The 11,235-nt window shown below is 39.9% G+C and overlaps 1 protein-coding gene across 2 annotated transcripts; it reads left to right on the top strand.

Annotated features, from left to right (window-relative positions):
* The first annotated feature begins 428 nt into the window (after positions 1 to 428).
* caprin1a (cell cycle associated protein 1a) lies at positions 429 to 11,235 on the top strand. 2 transcript variants are annotated; one of them, XM_049596923.1, is made up of 17 exons: positions 429 to 595; positions 2,099 to 2,233; positions 2,716 to 2,778; positions 3,820 to 3,906; positions 4,304 to 4,545; positions 4,742 to 4,824; positions 4,935 to 5,090; positions 5,188 to 5,240; positions 5,346 to 5,429; positions 5,545 to 5,706; positions 6,219 to 6,327; positions 6,881 to 6,942; positions 7,250 to 7,381; positions 7,697 to 7,856; positions 10,098 to 10,286; positions 10,389 to 10,495; positions 10,637 to 11,235. In XM_049596923.1, exons 2-17 carry the CDS (start codon positions 2,099 to 2,101, stop codon positions 10,721 to 10,723), a joined length of 1,911 nt encoding a protein of 636 aa, XP_049452880.1. In that variant the 5' UTR covers positions 429 to 595; the 3' UTR covers positions 10,724 to 11,235. The 2 variants fall into 2 exon arrangements, with proteins under 2 accessions (XP_049452880.1, XP_049452887.1); XM_049596930.1 differs by lacking the exon at positions 7,250 to 7,381.

The raw sequence follows: 11,235 nt of genomic DNA, 5'->3' as shown, positions 1-11,235 counted from the left end.
AAAGTCTGCTTTTTATTTGTGTCTCTATATGTATATGTCTATATATATATATATATATGGATAGATAGATAGATAGATAGATAGTACCTCAGGCATTCTGTATATATATATATATATATATATATATATATTCCTATTTTGCTTACAAATTGAATTAGCCTGCTTATCTTACTGTATTGACTAATAATGTCTTCCATGTGATCAGTTGTTTCATTCACTTGTATTTGTGTTTTGGCATCACATGTGAAATGTCATGCCAATGAAGCCTGTTGAATTGAATTGAAAGGCTAACATAAAAAGGATGATACAGAGGAAAAACATTCAAGTGCTCACCATCAGGTCTAACATTAGGATGATGACTCCTCTGTCCATCTTTTAATGTTTCTTTTACTGTCAGGCATTCTGCAGGCCAGCAGAGGGGGCCTTGTAGCCTCCACCGTTAGCACAGCAGCAGCTAAGCAGCCATTGGCTAGTGAGAGCGTGAGCATCCTTCTAGAAAAATACCACTGAAAGTAAAAAAAAAAAATACGGACTACTCCTACAGCTTACGTTAAATCCGACAAAAGAAATCTCTTTGAAGACAAAGAGTATAAAGGTATGGGATTCATGTCATCACCAAAAAAAAGGCATTTCAACCTGTTTTTTGTTTCATAAGTCGTCTTTAGTTGAGACGAGTTGTCGCGGCGTATCGAGATGGTCTTTGTTCTTCACAGTTACAAACGTTATTTCGACGACATTTCTTCTGTACGAACTCGGACTAACGGTTTTTACTGGTTTGGTTTTAACTGACGTCTGGTTAGCTCGGGGCATTAGCCGCTAGCTATACCACATTAACGGTTAACGTTAGCTTCTCAGCTAACAATGGAACAGGGAGATTAAGACCTGTGTTACCTGCTTATTAAATTATTTTGACGTAATGTTAGCTAACGACACACCAATGACAAGCTAGCTTGTTAACGAAGCCAAAAAGACGTGTTTTCGACGTTAACTGACATTAGCTGAATGAGCGTTATTTATGTATTGCTAGCATCCGTAGATTCGGTTAGCCGGTGTCTCAAAGGGAGCTATGGTTTTTAACTTTGAAAAGAAGGCCGACATTTTAACTTGTGCTAACTTCCTATGTCAAATTCATAATTTAGTCAAATGACCTTATAGATACATAATCCCAACTAAGCAACTACTTCGCATCTGGCATTATGGTATGCCTCAGGCTAACCATCATTGGTTTTTATCTTCTTTTAACCCAAATCAAAGACGGGTTGAGTTGCTCGATCCCGTCGGTATCACGTCCCCTGGCCCAGTGTTGTGGGTTTGAGCATGGCTTGAGTATCCCTCAGTAAACCCTACATGAAATTTAATCACCTAGCGTTAACTTTAATCAAAGTGTATAACATCATCCTGTTTTAACTCAGTACCACATCCATTTAAATGACACCTTAGTTCGTCGTCAGGTGGCAGACGACCCAGACAGTAGAGTAAATACTGTTCAATGACAGTGTTAATGAACACTTAAAATGGAAATAGAAAAGGTAAAAGTCTGAAGTAAATAAGTCTTTATTAGTCACTGAATCCTCAGCTTCTCCCACATTAAGGCACACAAAGGAGCACACACATTCAGACATATCCAAATGGCTCCAACAGCAATTGTTCATCTGAAAATTAGATGATCCAATTGTTACCTAGTGTTGGCTCAACAAAGAGCTTATACAGTAATAACTAGTAATGTTAAAATTCTAATATAAATAACTCGGACATGTCTGTATGCATACGTCGTAAATATCCAAATGATAGACCTGTTTTAGCAAACCTATTCAAAGCTTCACACCTGCCCCATCAACAGAAGTAATTGCAGGATTAGAGATATTTTAAACTTTGATTTTCTCCATTTTTACCCAGGTTGTGAAAAAGTAACAGCTGTCTATACACACATAAGAGCATAACCCTAACTTGTGTGCCTTGTCATTGCCGGTTTAGAATAAAGCAGTCCATGCCATCTGTACTGACAAAAGATGGACTTCTAAATTGTTGTAGTCTCTGCTTATGCTCAGGACTGATGTGATAAATCTTTGAATGCCCATAATATATTTTCTCTCCATAGATGCCTTCAGCGATGGTTGGCAACAGTGCTGTCCAGTCTGCCATCACAGACCAGGGAAATGGAAGTAATTCAGAGGCCATGAAGCAGATTCTTTGTGTGATTGACAAGAAGGTTCGCAATATGGAAAAGAAAAAGGTATTTGTATTACATACGAAATTGAAATGGTTTGTCATATTATTTTCTCTAGTTTAATTCAAAGCAGTGTGTGGGATTTTTTAAGCTTTTGTGTTATAGTTAATGTCATCAGGCTTTTTTTCCCCATTATATTGGCTATTACATTGTTATTCCTTTTACTTAAGTGGGAGAACATAGATGTAGACATCTACTGCAAGTTGAAAAAGGTTAGAGTAGGTACTGTATGTCAGTAGGATTACCAAGTGGACTCTCCTAGTAAAATTTGAATGATAACCAGTGTATAGCACTGCATCACTGAACACCAACTGAGCCTGTCTCTGGTTTTATGTTGGTCAGAAAATATCTTTAAATTCACAACCAACTGTGACGCAGATCAGTTTCACAACTGTAAGAATTTGAGGCTTTTGTTTTTCATCCTTTTGTTGTGTTATATTTTATCTAAAACTAAATTTCACATTTCATGTTTCTCAATATCTTTACAGTCCAAACTGGATGACTGTCAGGCAAGGAAGAGTAAGGGGGAACAACTGAATCAGGATCAGCTGGTAAGATAAGACAATGGCAATTAGTGTGCAGCATTGTTTTATTGCAGACTGCTGTAATGTAAATGCAACACAATCTTATACACCTACACACTAATAAAGGACAAATAATGACAAGTATATTTTTTATACCTCCGTGCTGGCAGCAGCAGTGGCTGGAGGCATCATGTTTTTGGGTTGTCCATCCGTCTGTCAGTCCGTTCCATTCTTGTGAATGAAAAATCTCAGTGAACTAGCTGGAGGGAATTTTTTTAAATTTGGCACAAATATCCACTTAGATTCAAGGATGAATTTTTAGATTTTGGCGGTCAAAGGTCAAGGTCACTGTGACCTCACATCTGAAATAGGGAAATGGAGGTTGTGTGATAATTCAGATTTGGTTGGATACTGAATTGGTGACACTGATCTTTGGTGCCCACCTTTAAACAGTGCTTATTACAGAGATCTTCTGTGCCACTGGGTCGAAGACATGTGAAGCATCCACGTTTTAGAACTTTTTTTTTTAGCAACATCCATATTAGAAGAATCTTCACTGTCATTGGTGCACCTTTGTTTACTCACCTGTTCCTCTGGTAGTTCAACACAAGCTCACTGGTTTTGCTAATATAAAGCTTCACGTGACTAACTTTACACCATGTGAAAAAGCTCTCCATCAGTCATCTGTGCTCCTCTGTAAAAATAGTGTGCAATTGAAGACAGCCTGTATCTGACTGGAAATTATTCAGTTGAATCATTCATGTCAATATAGTGATAATTTCCATACATATACATACAAATGCACTTAATACCTTCTGTTAAATTCCTTCAAAGTCCTCTGCCCATATTATTAGTGTAGATAAACATGAATATAAACTCTAACTTGTCTGGTTGGCAGAGGCAGACAACAGCAAGGCAATAATTCTAGTTTTTATTAAAATCCCACCGGTCCTATCAACATTCTGGAAAACATTGTATCTTCATCTGTTACTTTATCCCGTTCTATGAGAGGAAAATGTTTTTTACATTATACACAAATCTCAATTTTTTTTCTTGATGTACTTGAAGGATGCCTTGACGAAGTACCAAGAGATCACCAACAACCTTGAGTTTGCTCGAGAATTGCAGAAGAGCTTCATGGCCTTGGGCCAAGAGGTGAGTCCTGAGTTACAGTTGTTCAAACTTACTGATTGGTTATTTAAAGCTTTTATCAATGTGATATGGCTATTTAGGACTTTGAGTGCTTTAAAAATCAGGAAACCCTGTATTCCTTCCCAGTCTTTTTTAAAGGCAAATTCTATATCAAGATCATGCTTACAAATACTGGAGTTACCAAAACCTGTTGTGGCTGATACCAAACTCCAGGGATCAGACTTTAGGCTACGAATCATAACAACCTAACATGACAAGAATTCACTGAATATGGGGGCGACCTCTGGCTCACCTGGTATAGTGTTTGCCCCATATAGGCTTAGTCCTTTGCAAACTTGACTTGTTTTGTAAACTTTGAGAACCCAAATGCACCAAGACATGTCTGACTGTGTGTGTTCAGATCCAAAAGTCAGTGAAGAAGACTGCAAGACGGGAGCAGCTGCAGCGGGAGGAGATGGAACAACGGCGGCTGAAGACAGTATTGGAGTTTCAGTTTTTGCTGGACCAATTGGGAGATGAGAGTGTCAGGCAGGACCTTAAAAGGCCTGATGCCACCGGTTCCCCCTTGCTCACTGACGCTGACCTCACATCCCTTGATGATTTTTACAAACTGGTGGGACCTGATAGGAACTATGATGTCAGGTATGAGGTACCACTAATATTTAAATGTGCATAAGGGGTTACAGTATAATTATCACTGTTTAAATATGTTGTCTAAATTATGGCTATGATGTGTGAATTGCTGCATTTGTTTTATCTACTTAGTGGGTAAGGATATTGTAACAGGAACAATAGCATATAACCAAACTGTATATTTACCATGCTGTGTAACTTGCAGGTTTACTGACCAATATGATGAGGCCTCAGTACACTTGTGGGAACTGCTTGAGGGCCGAGACAAGGCTGTGGGAGGGACCACATGTAAATATTTTCACGGCTACACATAAACACAATTATTAGGTAATTTATGTATTTGTATATCATCAAGCCTCGCCTTTTCTTATGTTTTGACTTGTCACACTTTGTTCCAGACAAGATAGTGAAGGCTACTCTTGAGAAAGTGCTGCTGAGTGGTTACTTTGACAGAGCACAAACTCATCAGAACGGGACATGTGAGGAGGAGGAGGAACAAGAGGAGCAGACTGTTGTGGCTGAGTCTAATGCTGGGTCGCAGCCATCAGAACTTGGTAACAACACATAGCAGGAATGTGTTATATATTTCTTTTACCCAGTAAGAAAACTGTGTTCACATTTGCTTTTTTTTTCCTTTATTTTTTTTCTCAGAAGGAACAGCTACTGAAAAATTTGCAGAGCAAATTCAAGTGGAAACCACAGAGGTGAGATTTACATAATACAGAACAAATCACAGCCTTGTAGTTGAGAGGGTTTTTTGTGTGTTGTATCACATATTCTTACCTTTTTCACATTTTCTTGTGTTACAGTTTGTAAACAGACAGTTCATTCCAGAAACTACGTACAGCAGTCCAGACAAAGACCAAGTGGATGAGTGGACAGTGGAGGCTCAGGTACTACTGCACAACTGCAACACCACAGTTCTTAATGTAACTGTATGTATTTCTCAGCACCTTGTATTGGCCTGAACTCTAATGTGCTTATCACGTGTGTCTGTGTATTGACTAGATGGTGAATTCCCTCCAGCACCAGCCTCCTGTCCAGCTGGCTATAGAATCAACTGTTACTGTGAACCATTGCAGCCCCCCTCCGGCCGCCGACCCAGTGGTCAGGAAGCAGGCAGTGCAAGACCTCATGGCTCAGATGCAAGGAACATATAACTTTATGCAGGTAAAAATGTCCAGCATATGCTACAGTGACCAGCTCAGCACTGTTACTGCTCAGATATGGAGACTTCATGTGTTATTTATACACTGAGACACTGAATTTATTTAGTGAAATCTTGGTCTCTTTTCACATGGAGATTACTGTCAAGCAGTTATGAACAGAAAGGACCCTGTAGAACAAGTGGTGACACAACAATAATTAATGAAAATGGAAGAAATTTAGGTCAAAGACATTAAACTAGATCAGATTAAAATATGTCAAAACAAATTCCAAATAAATAAAAGTAATAGTAGTATAAGTATATTTGAGAAAGAGATTTTAAAAGATGACACAGCCACCCCTCTTTTCTCAGCAGTTTATTTTTAAGCCTGAGTAGGGCAAATGCTAGCTGACAGAAGAGATAGAACCCAGATCTGAAAGTTATAGGGTAGTGTCCTGATTTCCATTGTCACTGCACTAGCCTTACATCTGATCCATGACTCAGCAATACATTTGCTCTTGTTTGATTTTCCTAGGATTCCATGTTGGAGTTTGACGGCCAGGCTCTGGACCCGGCCATCGTGTCTGCCCAGCCAATGAAGCCTGTGCAGAATGTTGACCTGCAGCAGATGGGCTGCCCTGCAGGTCAGTGCCAGTAAATTTACTTTGACTCTGAACAGATTTTCTCATATATTCTATGGAGTAGGGACTTGTCACTGTTATGTGATGTGGATATATTATCCTAAAATTGTAATACACCAGTTAGGGACTGTTCTTCACTTATCAGAGGAGGTAGATGGCATGGGTGTGACTTTGAGTTTTTTTTTTACCCTCCCTGAAGCTAAAAGAGTTAAAGATGAAATCCTGGAGTTGTAAAAAGCCATGTTTTTTCACTATTGACGTGTATGCTGGTTAGTTCTTGCTAATGGTTTATTTTTTGACAAATTTTAAATGTAGAATTAAAGTGATTTTGATGAAAGATCACTATTTTAAGCTTGGATTTGGTCTTTTTTTCTGACAGAAGTGTTCATCACGCATGAAAATTCAAAGATAATTTCTGTTTTTCACAGTTTCTGGCTGCGATAAATGGTGTGATTTTAGAGGTTTTTAAAGAACACATGCCTTCCACATGTTTCCTTTAAAGGTCAGCTGTAAAATAAATACAAAATACATACTTTTTTTATTTTCTTCCAAACAGCCCACTCAGAGTCCAGACTTCCCCAAACAAGTGTTGTGTCCGGACCACAGGAATCCTCACAAGTAAGTAAAGTGGAAGCAACAGGATGCATTTGTTTTGATATGCCTGAAAGAGTGGTAGTACAGGTTACATCTTGTTTTGTGTGGGCCATATTTTTCAAAGTGCTGCTTCATGGGTTAGATATGATGTCCTCTGACACGTCTTCATTTTATTTACTCTGGATTACACTGAGATATTAGAATCATAAATATTATGATTAGGTAGAAGGGTGCTTTAAGGTGATAAACATGAGATCCCATCTCTCCCACTGACTTTTCCACAATCCTTGTTTCCTTGCTTTCCATATTCCCCCCCTTCCTCCCTCCCCAGGCCTCGATGTCTCTGCCATCTGAGCAGTCCCCTGCCCCATGTTCCTTGTCCTCTGCTTTCCCACCCGTCTCCAAATCCACCCACACTGGAGGCATCAATGTCAACGCCGCACCCTTCCAGTCAGTGCAAGCGGTACGCTTTCGGTCTGGTTCTAAGTAAACAATGTAACAGTGAGCATGTTTAGAATTATTTAACACTTTCTGTTGGAAACAATCAGATTCTATACTTATCCGCGCAAGCCAAGAGTTTGCAAATTAAATCAAAATTTTAAGGCTAGTTAACACGACTCATTGGTAGCAGCAAAAACCTGGTTAATCATCAGTGCACCGGCTCAATAGGCAACAATTTGACGTGTCCCTTAATTTCCCAAACCTACAGTACATGCTGCTCTCGAGATGTTCAATGGCAATTGTAATCGTGATACAGAAACCTTCTTTTCCTCTGCAGGTATTTAATCTGAATGCACCCGTACCGCCAACCACTGACGGCCAAGCAGATCCTTTGAAGCAGCCTGGCCAATTCCCTGGTGGCTATGGACAGGGATTTAGCAGCCAGTCAGAGAGTCCTGTGAACCAGCCTGACATCCCACAGGAGACATTACAGTCAGGTGAGGGCTTTGGCTGGTTTTATATCTTTAGATCAAGAAGTTGATATACACTGGAAAAGCTGTTAACATTGTTTGGCATTAGGGCTGGGCCGGGGTGAAAACCACTCGAACAGTGTACTTTTCCCAGGTATCCCACTTGACTCAGCAGCTGCTCCTGAGTGGAACATAATGACACCATGTCCGAACAGAAAACTGGCGTCTGGCTGTTCCGTAGCATCATGTAACATCAGAGCTCTCTGTCCACATTGAATCCGTAAAATATGCACTTGTGTTACGTCATATAAACAAACCACGTAGCTGTCAGCTGTGCCAACATCAAGTAGGCTAGCTTGTTATTAGCAATGGCAGAAACTGTAAGCTCCCCTGTGATTTCCATCCAGTAAGCTGCAACTGTATTTTGGTTTTTGTGGTGAATTAAGTAGGGATGCACCGAATAATCGGTAACCGAATATATTCGGCTGAATATTGCAAAAAACACACATTTGGTATTCGGTGGAATAAGTTAAAAGCAAGGCTGAATAATAGCAGCGTGTTTTGATAACGCAATCAAACAGCGTGTCGTGATGCGCGGAGTAAAATGTCGGCAGTGTGGCGATCCGCCCGTCACGGCACTCGCATTTGCAACTAAAAATTGTTTTGAGTGAGCAAAATAGGCTTAAATCATTCAGCACGCTGTGCGAGCAGCCTACAGATTTCAACCAGCAGCAGAAGCGAAAGGCGAATCCCACCAATTGTGGGTTGAACGGGGGTCACATACACAGACAGTAATGTATTCCTGTCAAATACGGCGGCCATCGGCTTACCGGCGATTGATAAGTCGGCCCCAGTAATATCCTCTTCTTGGAGTCATGACTGCCCAAAAGTATCTGAACAGCCGAGCCAGCCGAACACAGGTATGTGACGTGTCAGAGGAGAAACGAGCCAGCCCACAAACCTCACCGCACTTTAGGGACTGTTCTTTAATTGTCAGGGGAGGAGGGTGGCTGGTTGATTCTTATTTTATTTATTTATTTTATTTTGATCCCCCCCTATGTTCATCACTGATTGATGCTGTTTGAAGTATGAATAAGTCAATAAGTAATTTATTCCATTGAAATATCATTGATGTAGCCTATAATAGAAAAGTGATTTATCTTTTCATAAATGACAAAGGCACATCTGCCTCATTTTCGCTGTGGTATCGTGATACTACTCAGAACCGTGATATTTTCATTGGTATTGTACAGTGGGATCCAATTTTGGTACCGTGACAACACTAATCTGGAGGGGGTTCATCTGCAAAAACGAATGAAAAACTAAACAACGATATTCAGTATTCGGTACTTGGTATTCAGCCAAGCGTTTAATTTTATTCGGCTTCGGCCACAGATTTTCATTTTGGTGCATCCCTAGAATTAAGCAGGTTTCATATAGTGAAATCCTCATTTTAACTTCATGAATCAGCCTTTGCTCATCCATTGCAGCACTTTCAAAGTGAGTGACAGATATGAATATGTTTTCTAACATTAAATACAAAATGTTGTATTAGCAAACAAACCTAACGTGTGCTGCTTGTCCCCATGCCCAAGTTCTACTGAAATTTGAACTCCTTCATGTTGCCGACACCGGCCAGGGCTCAGCAGTAAATTGCACACAACCTGTCAGACAATAGTGGCTCCATTAGTCTGTTTATAAACATATTATATTAATCACATTGTCATATTGCTTATTATTCTTGCAGTGCAAGTCAGCTCAGGTTGCTGATGCACGCTACTTTTTAATTTGCCAGAAGGCGTTATAATGACTTATGTCAGTTCAGCTGGTTTGCATGAAATCAAACTGGTTTAAGCTCATACACTAGACTGGACAGGCAAGACTGGAAAAGGACGCACCCCTATTTGACATAACTTTTCCATTTACAGAATAGTAGTGTTAGTATGTTTTCGTATAGAGCTTTCAAAATCCCTTAAAGATATATTTTATCTTCTATGAACAATATGTTAATAGATAATAACTTGTGTGTATGATAAAACATTTTGTGTGCATAAGGTGAGAAATTGTGTTTGGATTTCAGGGGGCTCAGTGCCTCAAGACAGAATATCCCCTTGGTGACAATAAAGTTGAAATAGAAGTCCATCAGCATGTCTTGAGGCAAAAAAGCTGCAGCTTTTTCAGCTTTTAGAAAATCATTTTAAACTGCTTAACTAACCACCCACCAGTGCATTAGAGACTTAAATCCTGTTTGTTTTGCTTTCTGTCCAGTTGTTGGTGGATTCCAGCCCCAAGACCAGGTCATGCCCTCAGCAGCAGGCCATGAAGATTCCTCTCCAGGCACAGCGTTCGGACAGTCGGGACAGTCCTTTTACAACAGCAGGGCTGTGCCCAGGGGTGGACCCAGGAACAGCCGTGGCATGATAAATGGATACCGGGGCTCCTCCAATGGATTCAGAGGTACGAGCATCAGTCTATGTTCCACAGAGATACAACTGTCAGGCAGCCTCATGATTCATTGTAATGACAGAATACATGTTGAAGCTATACTTCTTTCATCAGGTGGATATGACGGCTATCGCCCTCCTTTCTCAAATGCTCCCACCAGTGGTTATGGTCAAACCCAATTTAACACGTCTCGGGACTATTCCAGTAACACCTACCAGAGGGTAAGGGTCCCTGTTGTTACCTAAAATATACTTAATACACAAAAAGGCTCATAGTTTTTTATTACATGTTATACAGTGCATAGTCTGTGGAATTTCAAATTTGTAAGATGGTTAGTAATTGTAAATCTGTTGTTTCTTCAGGAGGGATATCAACAAAACTACAAGCGGGGAGCTGCCCAAGGACCTCGAGGTTTGTCTAGAGGAAATACTCAAGCAATGCGATCCTAAGGACCGTCAAGTCGCGCCACGTTTAACATTCAGGATTTTTGAATGTGTTCGCCCCAGCTCACTTTTATAACAATGTTTTGTTTCTCATTGGTAATCTTATTTTTTTAACTCTTGGCCTACTTATCAGAGTTAGCCTGCTTTCGGTCTGTCCAGATCCTCTTAAATGTTCTAACACAAAATGCTGAACTTCACCACATGTAGAATTATCAGCAAGTCTGTGTGATGTAAAACAACAAATAGATATTCCTGTAAACTTGAAAGATTTCATTAATTTATTTTTTGTACAAATAAATGCAAAAAATACCCTGCCACTGTCGATCTGATTCCATGAGAATGATTTTCTTCTGCCCTGTGCTGTCAGCCACTTTTTTCCTCTTGATCTTATAATTTTTTGTAAAAGCATTTTTGTTTGTCTTTTCTTTTCTTTTTTTAGCCCTTTGTCACCTCTCGCACCATCACCTCTTTGTACGCTGTCATGGTTGAGACTGTTTCAATAAAGTTGTGTTCTATTA

This window comes from Epinephelus fuscoguttatus, linkage group LG2 (genome assembly GCF_011397635.1).
Source record: "Epinephelus fuscoguttatus linkage group LG2, E.fuscoguttatus.final_Chr_v1".
In the NCBI taxonomy this organism is placed as follows: Eukaryota; Metazoa; Chordata; class Actinopteri; order Perciformes; family Serranidae; genus Epinephelus; species Epinephelus fuscoguttatus.
This window is presented reverse-complemented; position numbering and strand designations above follow the sequence as displayed.